At 35.7% G+C, this 12,453-nt stretch overlaps 1 protein-coding gene across 2 annotated transcripts in view; it reads right to left on the bottom strand.

Moving 5' to 3' along the window:
- Positions 1–12,453, bottom strand: part of LOC127643291 (AT-rich interactive domain-containing protein 3A-like) — an 87,436-nt gene that overhangs the window by 67,612 nt on the left and 7,371 nt on the right. Inside the window, exon 3 of one of the 2 annotated variants that reach the window (XM_052125968.1) lies at positions 10,956–11,042. The exons of the other annotated variant lie outside the window; for it this stretch is intronic. Within the exon in view, the coding sequence (XP_051981928.1) occupies positions 10,956–11,042 (87 nt within the window). The remainder of the gene's footprint in view (positions 1–10,955; positions 11,043–12,453) is intronic. 2 annotated transcript variants of the gene reach the window in all.

Here is a 12,453-nt window from a genome sequence, read left to right as displayed (position 1 = left end):
AGTGCTTGTGTGCACAGGAGGCGAGGGAACTCTATCACATCAACAGAGCAGCTCCCGTATGAGCTAACCTTTTATGGTCTTTGACAGCCAGGCTCAAGATGGCTACCATACCACACAGAGCCATCTTTATTAACCAAATTCCAAAGCACACCACATACATTAGCCAAACACCAACAAGCTTTCTAACAAAAATCCAGATGAGTTTTTAGCTTAGAAACCACTATAGAAAGTGAAACAGTGTAGTTCTTACTTTAAAAGTATAATTCACCTAAAAATGTGCATTATGCTGTCATTTACTCAAACACATGCTGTTCTAAATAGTATTTTAGACTTTAAAAAAAAAAGTTCATTTAGATGTTACCACAATAAAATGTATTTTTTAGATAACCTGACAAAACATTTCTGACAGTACATGGCTGACCTTTTACATCGTAAATCCAGACATCATTCACACTTGTGGTATTAAAATTACGTGTAGATACTACACACAGGGGTAACAAACCAATCTAAGCCAATCCCACACTATGAACTACAGCATGTAACCTTCTAATAACCTGTTTGTTTGGTTTAAAGGATTTGGAGTTTCATTTTAGTCCACACAAAGCATTTTGTTTGTATTGCCAGCTCCAACAGACACATTTTTCATGTAGGCTGCAGTGTATTACTTGCGGTCATGTCTTGTTTAGTTTAGCAGACCTTGGAAATTTTTTTGAATGTGGCTGGTGGTAGTGTGTGTGTGTGTGTGTGTGTGTGTGTGTGTGTATTTGGTCAGATTTTGCCAACATTATGGGGAATATGTCCCCAAAAATATATCACATACGTTTTAGGGACCAGTCATCAGTCCCCATGAGGAAAACAGCTTGATAAACAAACTAAATCATGTCTTAAAGTGATAGATCACCAAAAAAGATATATATATATATTTGAATAATAATTTACTCACCTTTATATTGATCTAAGCCTGTATGACTTTCTTTCCTCTATAGAACACAAAAAGAGATGTTAGGAACAATGTTACCTAAAATGTACTTGATGGTGATTTAAAGAGACCAATCTTTTAAATTAAAATGATAATTAAAAATTATAAATCTGGTTAGGGTTAAGATTAGTGATATAGGGGATCTAAAATATTAGTAGCTCAGTATAAAAACAATAGAAGTCAATGGAAAGTCCCTACCATGATAGAAAAACAAATGTGGGTGGGTGTGTGTGTCTGTGTGTATTCATGGTAAGCACTGCATTTATACAATAATGCTGACTTTAACACTAGGTTAACAGAGTAAAAGATGACAAGGCACATGACTCTCTACATGTCTTGTCTAAAAATGACTATTCCTCATCAGGGGTCTTAGCAAATCAAGGATACTAAAAAAAAAAACTAAAAATACACTCCAATGCCATTTCGTTCACCAATAACTTCAATTATACTGTAAGTGTTGGGCTGTACATTAAGGTAAATTTGTAGTGTATATAGAGTATATATATATATATATATATATATATATAACCTACAATATTTTTCTCCAATCTTCTTTAAGGTGTATTTCATTCTATAAGCTTCTTCAGAAAGGCCTGCTTCTCATTTAATTGCTATCTTGTTTCCAAATCTATACTTAACCTGTGTTTGCAATAGTTTAACTTCATTATAATAACCTAATTTGTATTACAGATGATCACGAAGCAAACCATAAATCAACAGACATATGGAGCAAGACTTTAAATGGCAGGAAATCGCTGGCTTCATCTCATCAATTCTCTTCACCTGTCACCGATCACAAAGGGAGTATTGCACAGTCACATCACAGCATACGGGCAAGGGGGGCGGGGTTTGAACAAACCCATTCATTGCGGGCTCTTTCGTAACTAATTCTAGCTATACACCAGGAGATAGCAGGATAAATAATTGAAGGAATAAGGTCAGTAATCCTGAGAGAGTGGAAGGGGGCTATGAAGGGATGGAGCTGGGGGAAATGAGGGGGGTCAGGCCATTAAATTTATGACTGAAAGTGCCACATCATCAGTGGGGGATGCCATTTCCTGCCAGGGGAGGGAGGGGGGGTCACACTAGCATTGCGAAAGCAGATGGTGAAGATATCACCACAAATTATACCTTCAAACATGACTCAACTATCAAATCCTGTAACACAACAACTAAACTCTTATTGATGGACAAGAAAAACACTAAGTGTTGTGTATTGTAATTAAAACAATTCAGTTTAGAAGGCTCACACCCAAATGAATTTTTCCTTATGTTGCTAGTTGCAGGTATAGACACATCGAAAACAGACCTGGTAATTATTTTTATGGCCGTTGCTTTAAAAAAAAAAAATCAGTTTTGTGGATATTACAGAATGCAAAGAGCAAATAGAAGCCAAAAAAAGCAAGCAAGCACATTATGCAAAATGCATTGTAAAACAGTCTGAGAATGGGATTGCCATGAAACATGTTTCTGCTGGTAAAATCCTCAATGTTTTATATAAGTGTGTTGATCATCCAAGTTTTGAATGTCCAAATGTATGCTAACCAAACCCAATTCTGATTGTAAATACACTGATATCAATGAAATCATACACAGTCTCAAACGGAAATATTTGTGTTAAAACCAATATTATCACAACTTCTTTAGCATACCTTAAATATATATATATAAAAAATTATATTATATGTAAGGGATAATGTACACTCCGCCGGATGTTATGGCACAATAAACCCTGACAGGGTGATCATGTATTACCCTGAAGGGGTTTATTTTGCGACAACAACTGACTGACTGTACGTTATTCCGCTTATTACACTGCTACTGACCAAATAAATAAATAAATGGACATAAAATATTGATTTGCATTGAAATTATGTAATTTGAGAAAAAAGAAATGCTGAAAAGCTTGAATCAACCTCCGGTTTGCGTCAGAGTTCAGTTGGTGTTTACTTTGTAAAAATGACCATCTGACTCCTCAGTATTCAGCCTATTCCAAGACTACTTTCCAAATAAATAAATAGATGCACATGAAATTGATTTGATTTAAAAAACAATTTTATTAGCTTACGTGTAGTGATCGCACAGTGAGCAGAGAAGCAGGAGAGATGGCTTGCAGAACCCGGATGACCGGTCTGATAGGTTTAAATCCCTGTGTGGATGTGTGGTAGTTACAGAGCAATATCTGACTGCTGGATGGCAACATTAACCGATCAGAATTGAGTATTCCAGAAAGCCATGTAATAAATATATAAAGTATATCTTATATCTTTTATTAAAGGGATACCTCAACCAAAAATAATTATTTTAAAATGTTTTACTCATGTTGCTCTAAAGTCATATGACTTTCTTTTCTCCGTGGAAAACACAAGGGGATGTTAGGCAGAATGTCTCAGTTGCCATTCCATTTATATTGTAAGGTAAAAAAGACACAATGAAAGTGAATGGTGGCTGAGGCTATCAGTCTATAACATTTTGCCAGTGTTGGGAAGGTTACTCAAAAAATGACAAAATACAAATTACTACTTTAAAACTGTAATCAGATTACTGACTTTATTGATTACTTCATCAAAAAAGTAATCACATTACTAATTACTTTTAAGTTAAAACCAACAAATTGACTTTCCACCCAACAAAAAGACTTTCCACCCAACAAATTCAAAATAATATCTCTATTTCCTCCCTGTTCATTGACTCGTTAGGGGGCGCACACCCTTTAAACGCAATAAGCTGTACATCTTAATGTCATTCAGGTTTTAAATGTTTTCAACATACATAATATCATTTTAGAAATGTGTAACCCAAGTAACTGACTAAATTGAAAGTCAGTAACTGTACTTTGATTACATGAATTTGAAATGTAATGCGCTTCACTACTCTTGTCTTCAAAAAGGTAATTAAATTGCAGCAATTACATTACATCCAACACTGCATTTTGCCTAATAACTTCCTTTGTGTTCATGGAAACAGCATGAGGGCGAGTAAATGATTGCAGATTTTTTTGTTGTCTTTAACACTTTAGCATCTTCGATGAGCTCACTTCTTAAGCTTTCTTGTTAAGCACATCTGGACTGGATCTACTGAACGGCACAGGCCTGTCAAATTTACTGTTGATCATAAAACATTTGTCTAAACAGATGATACACAGCAGGAGCACAACGTATAGTTTAAGTCAACAAAATGATACTGACGGAAGAGGCCTTTAAGTAACAGCTTTACAGCACTGCCTCTGAATAAATAAAAAGAGAGGGAATATGAGTCGTTGTCAGCTTAGAGGAATACGCCACAACTTTCCTGCCATTGAAAAAGAAGTGGGACACACATAAGCTTGTCAGAAACACATATTGATGCAACATGGAGACAGTGTGAGTGATGAGAGGTGAAAGGTGAGCACTATATGCACTATCTACACACACATAACATAACCCACAAACGACAGCCATCACACCTTCCTGAGAAAAGTATGTTGTATTAATCTCTATATTTTCATTTTCAATACATCACACTTGTGTTTATAGGTTTCAAAACCAATAGTACTGTGCTGCAGATCAGCTTACTGACTAGTGTGTGCCACAACTGATCTTTTCACTAAACCTTTGATCTCCTAAATGATCAATGACCGAGTCAGGAATCTATGCAGCAAGTCTTGTTTTATGGCGATGTGAGGGGGTGAGGTCTTCAAATAGGTCAAAGGTCATCAGATTCTGCTTATGCTAAACAGAAACGAAGAGTCAGCAAGCCCATGTTAGATTTCACAGAGGCGGATGCTGATTAGAGAGGATCACATTTCTCTAGGAGCCATTTTAAAGTGGCTGTAGCCTTTCTGATCATGATTTGGGACAACACTGTATGTTATATGTCTGTCAACACATTAATAATGAGACAACACAATCTGTAATAATTAAAATGATGCTACAAATACAAAACGCAGTCATCAGACATTTTGTCAGATCGGAGTTATGACCAAAATCGGTTATTTTATAGCCCTTAACTCCGACATAGTTCAGGTGCGGGTTCCTGGGCCGGTGCAGTTTCTCAAACTGTTCCACTCATTTCCATAGCAGAAAAGGTCGTTCTGGGACCAAAAACCTGGTTCGACACCAGCCACCAAAAGCTTGATGGTCACGCAGCAACCGATTACATCAGGGGATGGATGGCGGGGTAAAGTTTTCCCAAACAACATCAGTAGATACTGTCTGCAGCAAGGAGAACTCTTCGCTCTATAACAACAATAAAAACCCAAAAAATTATGAGATATCAGAAGTGTTCAGGTAACATGACGAAACAAGTGCTCTACTTGAGATATGTTATTTACGAAGGTCCGAGATAAACTAGAGCTCGTAAAGGGGAAAAAATACTCTACGAGAATGAAGATACAGCACGAAAAGATGCACGCCACCTTCAAACGGACAATTGACCAAATCATAAACAAATCTATAAACACTTAAGGGAGTACAGGGACCATAAGAAAGACATAAGCAAAAGCGACAGTGGACGGAGCAACAATGTTTTGAACTTGGACTAACCGGTATTGAATTCAGCCAGTAATGCTCGAGATAAACAGTGAATCACTGGTGTCCTCCGCAGCTGATCTTAGTAGTTGTTATATTTGCCAACTTTGTTAGCTTTCCTTACACTGTTGACATCATATTTTGTGCAATGTTTTGTTCTGTAAGGGGATTTTTGACCAGCTACTCCCAAAGTTTGGAAGGTCAAGGCTATCTGTTAAGTAAAATGGTGGGATTCTCAGTCAATAATATTATATGCTATGGCAAAAATCCAAATACAACCATCCGCTGTTAATGTTAATAATGATTCCACTGTAACAGTTTATAGAACGTAGCAAGTTAAGCCATAGTTCATAAAATATACTGTAATTACATTACCTGTAATCTTTAGCATAGATGTCATCTCTGACAATCTTGTTGAGCAATGTAATAACGATTGATTGCATTAATCCATATGTATAAATATGTCCTTAAAATCAAAAGTAAAAGCTGTATACAAACACACTGGGAGGTGCCATGTTTGTTTATGTTTGTGGAAGTCACGTGAAACTACCACATAGACAGTAACCCGTTACATCACCGTTCAGCTCTCAGGTCAGTTGAAAAGCACGACCGGTTTCTCGGCCGTGAACCAGCAGAGCATAGGCTCGTCACAAGAACCATCGCATTTTCAGTGGAAAAGGGCTATTAGATGATAATCTGTTCTGTGAGAGAGGGGCTTGACACAACTTTGCTCACATTCAGAGAAAACTGAGTAGAATTGTTTTATAATCTACATTTGACTGCACAATCAGTAAACATTTGAAAGTTTTATGCAGTTTGGCTGATATAAAAACGAAATTAATTAATTAAAATATTTAAATGATAAGTGGATCTATTTTATTATGTCATTATCTAACAACCATCCTCATCAGGCAACAGTAAATTATACATTTTGTATATAGACCGCATACACACTGTCACCTAATTGTGCAGCAAGGTTGTGGTTCAAGCTACTTCCTCTATGCTATGTGCTATTAAATTGTATTGGTCAGCAATCGGCTCTTGATCCACTGAAGATGCAGGTCCACTACAAATGCCTTACTGTTTCTCTGACACTAGAAAGAATTCAGTTCTTCCACCTGCATAAGTGCAAACTCGACCCTGAATTATAGAGGCCTTCACTATATTTTACCTTTTTCTCAAAAAGGGTCAGTATTGATCTTTCATGCCCCTTGTGAGCAGCCTTGAATGATCCGTTTCCCTCGCACTTCTTTTCTACACAGTTTGTCATGAGAGCTGAGAGAATGGAATCAAGGAAGGAAAAAAAATCCATTATCTTGTCAAAATTCTATATAACTTCATTAGCCCTCATCCTAGGAAAAGTGGATAATGTCCTCTGTTGATAGCATTGGCTGCTTTTTAACAGTACAGTCAATCATGATTGGACATGTTCGAACATCTTTATAAATATGCAAAAATAATGCATGGCTGCAATTTTATTTGTATACGAAAAACAACGAGCATTCACAGCTCCTTTAATTGGCTAAACAGATTGTTTTCTTTATATTTTGTTGAATGTTTTGGAACAGATGCCAACTATTTCATGTGATGAGTCTTTGATACTTATGATTCTGTCACGCAATTTAATGTGCTATTTGACAGACAGGCCAAACCAGAGTGAGGATGTTCAGATCTTTTGGTCAGCTGTGGATCTATGGCAATAGAGATATATCTAGTTTGTATTGATTTAGTGAGGGCTTCAATACGAATGTACTGATTGCTTCCCTGTACATCTTTGAGGGAGGAAGGGGCCAGTGTTACCATGAAGATGTACACGGATCTGAATTTTAGCTCTATAAATGTGTAAACTGTGTTCACCAGAAACTAGCTAGAGTGAATGGCTATTTAGGAGATTATTTTCACCTGTAGAAAAAAGGGAGAGAAAAAGAGAAAGGGGGAAATGTTCAAGCAAAGTGTAAGCCAACGAATGTTGCAGAAATTTAAAGGGGAAATAACATTGTTAAAATTTCTGTTGATATGCTTTTCATTCTCTAAAATTAATACTGCATATTTTCACATTCTACATCTTTATATGATGGAATCAAATGTATTTCTCTCTAAAGCAGAAGATTAAATACACACCTACGCACTTCTTAGGAAAAGAAAGCTTACTTCAAGGAACCCCCATATCAAGCAACAAAACTGTACCTTGCAATAGAAATGCCATTATTTAATTTAATAAAAGAAAATTAACTATTTAATGGAACGTAACGCTTGCTAACAGAAGTGCGATTGGCAAACACTGTTGGCACAACCATTCAATGGATGCTATCAGATGATCCCAATATTCTTACTTAAGACCCTTACACAATATTGAAATCTTCCACAATTGCAATGGACAAAAGCAGCCTATGCTATTTACTTTATTATGCACTAAAGGTCAGAGTCCACTTTCTTTTTGCTCAGCTGACCATTGGCATTTGATTGGTTTAACAGAGCTTGTTTTTACCATAATTCACATAAAAGGCAGCAAAATTACTTCCTTAGAATCCGATATGGTTCCTTGTTTACCAGACAGGGTAACAACATTTTTTAGTTTAGGGTTTACACTAAAGTAACAAGATAATCTCAAAAATACCTAACAATCCACTAAATGATTTGAATTACAATTTATTTAACTTTTATATTAACCTCATTAACCATCTGAAAAAATCTGAGCGAACGTTTCTTATAAACAGCATAAAACTATTTCTGGTCATGAAAACATAATAAATGACCGTGCCAAATAATTTTTTCAAACACTGTGTGAAACACTGCAAGTAGCGGAGGAACTCAAACCTTCCTGCTTTTGAGGATATGTGCTTGAGGAATTCTCTCCAGAGTAAAAATAAATAAATACATCAGAACTACAGACATAAAAGAAGAATTAAAAAATAGACACTCTTGCCCTCTCTGTTACTTGACATTCACATTTCAGTGTTCAGTTACTTTTTATTTTAGAGTGTAAACATTTTAGGATACGGCTTCTTTTAACAACTTAGCCAGATGGAAAAAACTAAAACTCTCTGAGCAAAACGCTCTTTTGAGCAAAAAAAGCTTCTTTTCATTTCAAATATTTCATAGTTCCCTTCAGACCTGATAAATCATCTTAACAGCAACAGGAGAGGAACTGGATGCAGGGTAAAATCTGTAAAATAAACAATCCCTGGGAAACGGTCTGATGCCGTTTCAGCTATAATTGTTGCCTGTTACTGCTGTGGCACAAGTATGCAGAGGTCTCCCTTTATTTTTTACTGACCCACAAATCTTTTAGCACAAAGGTGTGGAAGTCAGTGGAAGTCGATGATATCCATGGCAGTTATACCGAAACTGCTCTTCTTAAATGAGTGAAATGATCAACAGCTTTAAAACAGAGATGTCCTTTGGATTAAAGAGATCATTTGAGGTTTCTTTCAAGGAACCTTGAATTCATTGCAGGCCATTAAAAACAAAGCAAGCCTTTTATGCTATAGGTATATGTGGGTTGTGCACTATGTCAAGAACATTCCGGTCAGTTGATTAGCACTTATTAATGATTTCAGTAATCTATTACAGTTTTTTCACTTTGGCTCATTTTTTGAAACAGTCTTAACATTCTCTAAACTGTAAGTGCAACTGTCACAACTGTTTTATGGGACATCACAACTCTATTGCATGTAATAACTCACCCAAAACATTTAATTCATGCTTCAAACTCTAGTTACTGAGTCAGTAAATTGGCCAGTGCCAATTTAAATGTTTTTTTTTGTCATCGTGTGAGCCAAACTGGTCAAAATGTTTAGTTGTTTTTTCGCCATGTCAGTCAACCCTGGAAAGTTTGTTATACAAAAATTTCATTTTTATCTACCTTTTTGTTGACACTGACTGCTTACTGTCTTATACAATAATGTCAGTTTTGTCTAGCTGAATACTATTGTGTAGCACACTGAGCTTTTTAGATACCAATTTCAACAGTAGGTAAAAGTTTACTGGGAAAAGTCAATACTTTACAATATGTAGTACACAGAAAAATGATATGAATATGAACATTTATTTTTGTAGAAATGTGTTACATGTAAATAGAAGATTCATAATTGCATCCATTTTTACACATTTCTTACATGTAAAGTTATATATAGTGAACAGAATATTACCACAAAATAACATCCATGCAAGAAAATAAAAATAAAAAACACAACAATGAAAAAACATTCCACGTCATAGATATTTATGGAATATACATGTATGTCGGACAGATATTGATAATTAAATGGATCGTGTTGTATGTGATGGCTCACACGGTTAAATAATGTTTAGAAGTTGTGAAGAGTGACAATTTCACTGAGAATCACTGAGAAAATTGTAGACAGTTGTACTTACTCTTTTACACACGTGCCAAAACACATGCAATTTGCGTAAATTAATAAGAAATTCAAATCTGGTGTGAACAAGACATCAAAACAGAACTGTTCAGAGATTTGAACTTAATGTTTAGAAAAAAATGATTCTCATTTGAGAATTGAGCCAAAGCAATTGAGAAAAACTGTAAAGTGGATCTTGATAGTATCACACTTTGGAGTAGGGACAGACTGTTAATGACATGTGCCTTCTCATGAAAAATTATTCACTCAATAAGTGTAGATAATATTATTATAAAACAAGGTTATTTAGAAGTTTCCACATGCAGCACTTTTTTAGGTACAGGATAAATTAACCTGTTTACATTAGGTGGTAGCACACGTTTTAACTAAAATGTATATTAAATGTTTATGATCTGTTTTGAACCTACCTCTATATCTTTTAATCACAAAATAAAATGGGCAGAAATACATTTTGAATGTTGAAAACATGTATACATCACAAAATGATGTGTATTCTTCTGGAATTCTCATTTAGTACTACACTAGTAGACAGTTTAGCTAATTTAAGACCTTTAAAAGTAAAGGATTCTTTCTACTTTAAAATCAACAAATGTACATTTACATTGCAGATCAAGTGCTTAATGAAATACATTTAGTGGAATATCAATGTAATACCAGCCACCAACTCTAATTTTGAAATATATTAATAGAAAATGTGTTTATGTGATAACATACAAGCAATGATTTATATCAACATTTACTTGTAGCTTTAATAAACTTTACCTTTACTACATCAAAGAGGTGTGAAAATGTTCGTTTCAAAGCTGATGTCTCAGACATAATAAGGCTTTACTTACTTTTTTCTGTTTGGATAAATTACCAGGGAGAGCTCTGGCAAAGTTAACACACTATTGTTTCATCTTCCAGAAAAGGGGGCATTGTTTTTGGTACTACATCAAGACGGGTGCAAGTTCTCCAGACTATCACTACTGTTTGGGTTGAGGGGTTGTTACATAGAGGCCCGGGCCAGTAAAAGGAGGTGTGAGTGCAATGTGAACAAAGTAGAGGGATAAGGGAGATGAGGAATGGGGGTTGGGGATGATTACTGACCTCCTGTATCATAGACGAAGAGCCACCACCACTGAAAGCAACGCTTGACTCTTTCAGCTTCCTCACCAGCCCGCTGCTGTGGCCTGACTGAACACATGTCAAAGGCACAACTGAAATCATGGACTGAGCTCATGCTAATGAAGGCAGCAAACACAATAGGCATTTGTTTTAAACAAAGTAAAGATCACAATACAAAACATTCTGGTGCTAGTTGCTTTAGTACCAGACGTTGTTCTAACAGGCAAGTGAGTTGGATTAGCCAAAAAAAATATATCGAAATTTGCATTCACATACAAAGACTACGGCCCTTCATTTTTACTTTACCCTCCTATTTGACTTTTTCCTGTCTGTCTGTCTGTCTGTGTAGATAGATAGATATATAGACAGACAGACAGACAGATAGATATATAGATAGATAGATAGACAGACAGACAGACAGACAGACAGACAGACAGACAGACAGACAGATAGATAGATAGATAGATAGATAGATAGATAGATAGATAGATAGATAGATAGATAGATAGATAGATAGATAGATAGATAGATAGATAGATGAATGGATGGATGGATGGATGTGTGTGTCTCTGAATCAAACTGAATGGGTCATGCTGAGATTATTCTACATCTCCTAAATGAATCAAAAGCTGAGGACCTGGAGAAAAGGGTGTTAGTACTATAGCATTACACTTTTGACACAAACAAACAAAACTATGCCAGCAAACACAAAGACTTAGTTTATCAATAAACAATTCATTTTAGACTGTGTGATAATCTCATTATAACTGTAAATTCGTAATGATATTCCAAGCATATTAAACATTTATAAAGACATGTCTTATTCGATCATGTATAGACATGTCTGAGTGCTAAACCTAAATAAACACAGTTTGTATGTGATATGTGGGGGGAATCTGTAGGGTGGGGGGGGATTCACAGAAGCTAATCCTGTAAAGAGTATATCTGATTCTGACCGTAAGCCTAAAACACTCAATGCTTGATTCCTCCCTATATCTTTCATTACCACTCCTCACCTTAATGAATGCTGACATGTGAGGCCATATGGACCAAGACTGATGACATGAGACTTCAGTAGCATGCTGCCATTTTACACCCACTGCGCTGCTTGTATATTAATGATACTGACACAACTATCAACCTTAATATGCAAAGACAAATATAAGTAAGCCATTTGTAGTTTGATTTATATGAAAACAGTGCTCTGTTTGATTGAACATCCCAAACAGCAAAATTGGCGCAACCAACAATTGGCAAAATATTTTTATATGACCAATGGATCACGAGGGACATGTTTGAAAAACCAGTCAGAAAACAAAAATTATTTTTGCAATTTGTTTGGTGACACTTGTAGCACATTTTACCTTTAAGTAGCACCAAAAACAAAGTTATGTATTTAGCCTTGCCATCCTCAAATGAGGCTCTTTTTATTCTCTTGATTGCAGAAATTCAGTTTTGCCTAAATGCACTACAAAGGATT

This window comes from Xyrauchen texanus, chromosome 4 (assembly GCF_025860055.1).
Source record: "Xyrauchen texanus isolate HMW12.3.18 chromosome 4, RBS_HiC_50CHRs, whole genome shotgun sequence".
Lineage (NCBI taxonomy): Eukaryota > Metazoa > Chordata > Actinopteri > Cypriniformes > Catostomidae > Xyrauchen > Xyrauchen texanus.
This window is presented reverse-complemented; position numbering and strand designations above follow the sequence as displayed.